Source organism: Rutidosis leptorrhynchoides, chromosome 6 (assembly GCF_046630445.1).
Source record: "Rutidosis leptorrhynchoides isolate AG116_Rl617_1_P2 chromosome 6, CSIRO_AGI_Rlap_v1, whole genome shotgun sequence".
Lineage (NCBI taxonomy): Eukaryota > Viridiplantae > Streptophyta > Magnoliopsida > Asterales > Asteraceae > Rutidosis > Rutidosis leptorrhynchoides.
In genome coordinates, this window is record NC_092338.1 from 338,402,453 (window position 1) to 338,405,983 (window position 3,531).

General features: G+C 36.3%; 1 protein-coding gene across 1 annotated transcript; it reads right to left on the bottom strand.

Moving 5' to 3' along the window:
- Positions 1-248: 248 nt before the first annotated feature.
- On the bottom strand, positions 249-1,421 carry LOC139854451 (uncharacterized). The gene has a single exon (XM_071843754.1). The coding sequence runs from the start codon at positions 1,378-1,380 to the stop codon at positions 250-252; it is 1,131 nt and encodes a 376-aa protein (XP_071699855.1). The 5' UTR covers positions 1,381-1,421; the 3' UTR covers position 249.
- Positions 1,422-3,531: the final 2,110 nt, after the last annotated feature.

A 3,531-nucleotide genomic window follows, 5' to 3' on the forward strand; every position in this document is an offset into this window, starting at 1 on the left:
AAATTAACCCATAAAATCAGAGGCAGCAGCATACATTTTTACATACATATATCGGAACCCAAACATAATAACCATATACAGTACACAGTTTCAATATGGTTTCCTGATAGATATTTCAAGACTACGAAGATTCACCACTCGAAGAAGAAAGCAACAATTTTTTCCATTAATGTCAAACTATCATGAATCCAAAAAAAGTACAACCTTTAACCTTACACAGCAAACACAAAACCAAATATCACCACTTCATCAGTTCCTTCCAAGTGGCAAAGACCTGCAAGAATACGTTTCCTTAAAATCCGATTTCCTCGAAGATATAAAGATTGACGCATAGACTTCCTTATTCGCATTCGCAGGTGCAATATCACCCGCCTTAAACCGCTTCCCTTCACTTTTCCCATTATCCTTTCCTTTACCATTCGTTTCAATCTTTCCCGACACCTTCTCGGGTCCCTTCAACTCCATACCACGTTTTGACCCGCTCACTTTAACCTCATCACTCAAATTACTGACCCCACCATCAACACCAAAACCATTTTTAACTTTCTTCACCTTTTTCTCTCTCAATTTCGCTTTCTCAGCTTTCTCAATCTCCATTCTCTCACGTAACGCAATCACTTCCTCTTCGTTCCCATTAATCACAATCTTATCCGACTCAACAAACTCTTTACGACAAACATGACAACTAGACGATTTCACTTCCTTCAAAGCCTTAACACTCAACACATGCCCACAGCTTTTCAATGCATAAAACTTATACTTCCCATTAAACTCCAACCCCGTAATCGGACACTGAAACTTCACATCCGAATCCGAACCTTCTCCCTGTATCGATTCAAGCTCAACTGCAATCATATCCTTCAAACCCTTAATATGCGAAAAGGCTTTCGGTAATTTCTTTGTCAACAACGCTTCAACTAACGCCTGTTTGTTAAACAAATTCCCTAAATTATCAATCACTATCGGATGCTTCAACGGCTCATTCGACAAAGCGCAATTTAACCATTTCGATAACCGTTGTTCGTTCGGATCAACTTTATCAGGTTTCCTCTCAGCATACATGCTGAGATAACAGTCACGTGACTCTGCACACGTAGATCCGCCATCACCTCCGCCACCGGAGATGCGAAAATTAAGGTTCAACGTGGCTAAATTTGTGATTCCGGTGGATTCAACGGTGCCGGAATCGGAGAGAGGGCGGCCGTTGAATGTGAGGAAACTTGAGGATGCTAGGGTTTGATGAATTGGATCAATTTGAGAAAGAAATGATTGTTTGAGATTGTGGATTGTGGAATTGGGGGTTAGGGTTAGGGCACGAATTGGGATTTTGAGATCTGGTGCTTGAATGAATATTTGTAAATTGTGGTAATTGGAATTCATGATGTATGTAATTACCCCGAATCGATGATAATTTCAGATTACGAATCCAAAACTGATAAATTGAATGAAGAGTTTAAGAACTAACCTGAGTACCTGACAATATATGGGCCTTCACGTAAATTGATCACAATTGCTCAGTTTATAGTTTATACGAACGTAGTAGATAGATAGATATTGATTTCTTATTTTTTTATAAACCGACATAACAGGCAAGAGGAATAATTTTCACACGTACCCCTTATACTACCTAAGATTTTCAAAATAACTCCGCATGACCTTTTTAACCATAAAGAATTAATTTCGGTTGCACCAATTGCCCAAAAAGATAATACTGGGGGGTGGTGGTGAAGTTGTAAGACCTTTACATTCTAACGTGAAGATTAAGGATTCAATTCTATACAATTACAAAGTTATTTTCTCTCAATACTACGAAGGTTCACCTACAATCATTCGGGGTTGTTCGTAAAGCGGGTAGTCGCCCTAGAATTAATCAGTTTAAAATAAAAATATTGAATACCCAAATTAATAAAAAAAAAAAAAATTCCCGAAAATACCAAATTTTACTTCTAAGTGACTCAATACCCAAACCTCCTTCCCATAAGGTAATAGATGTGTCTCAACCCAAGACATTAAAATCTCAAACCCATCCACCAAAAAAATGATCATCTCACACTCTCCTATAATTTTATCACACATGGCGAGACACGGAAGAGAGAAGTAGTACAAAGAGATACTATTGAGAACCGGCTTAAGAAGAACTAGACGTCCTTAATAACGAACACACTTTCAAATCCGAGAAGTTATTTCTAAATTTTCTATAATCGGGCTTCAATCTCCAATCTTATTCATTTCCTCACAAATAGGTAAGCCATGGTAAATGAACCGGAGTTTACTTGACTACTTGATTTCTTGATTGCTTAACGCTAATTATTAGGTAAAATGAATATTATTCAAGTCTCCACGACTTCCTCCAAGTTTTTAAATTCCCAACCAAAGTCGGATGCAATGTGCCCATGCATTTTATCAAACATCCGACATGTGTTTGCATTTCTTTCTTTTAAGCAACTCATATTTATGCTCATATAAATATTACGTTACTCTGCTACTTAAAAAAATGGGGTGTACAATTTAAAATGATGAATTTAAAAATAAAATTTTTCCTACCTAACAGTTATTACAATAATGCTTTTACATATCTTGAGGTTCTGTTTTTTGGGCTTCTTCTCTCTCATGGTCAATGACGTTTTTGGCGGGAGATTTTCAAACGCCAATTTTGCCCTAATTTGAGTGTTCTCGTTCGATTTCTTTCAATTTTTCTTCGTTTTTCTGTTAAATCACTGTTAAAACACTTCCATTACACCTAATCGAAAGCAATCATATCCTTGATCTGTGTTTTTAAGGCAATCATGTCAACAAAACGTAGATCTTCGAGGAGAAAAGTCAAAATTCCGATCAAATTCTCAAATACAGTTCATAACATGAAAGAGAAGGATGTCGTTAGTGTAAATAATAGTGTAAGTGATGAAGCTGAACATATGGATGAAGTATTGAATGATTGTTCGAACAAAGGTGAGGAAATGAGATCGGTTAGTGCTACTCAGAAGAATTATTCTCACAGCAATGATCAATTTCCACCGCTAGGTAATATAGATATTAATTGTGTTTCTCCTGCTCATAACAATGTGAATAATATAGATGTTGATATTGTGGTTGAATCTCCTGCATATATGGAAAATCCAGTGAAGAATGATTTTGTTAAGGTGAATTCAGTTGTAAATGTGAATAAGGAAAAGAATACATATGCTAAAATGGCTAATGATAGTTTGGATAAGAAATTGAGCTATATTCCTCTTACTATTGATAGTGATGGTAATGAAATTGTTGTGTTTGATGAGGAGTTTGTGACATAAAGTTGTATGAAATGGAACACAACTGCCTATGGCTATGTAATTGGGGGTAACATGCCTTATGGCATGCTTAATTACAATTTGAGGAAGATGTGGGGTAAGTTTGAATTGAATGAGATCAGTATTGATAGCAAGCAAATTTGATACTTCAAATTTAAGACTGTTGAAGGAATGGATAAGGTGATACAACAAGGTCCATGGTTAGTTAATGGTAAGCCTTTGTTTGTTGCTAAATGAACTCTAT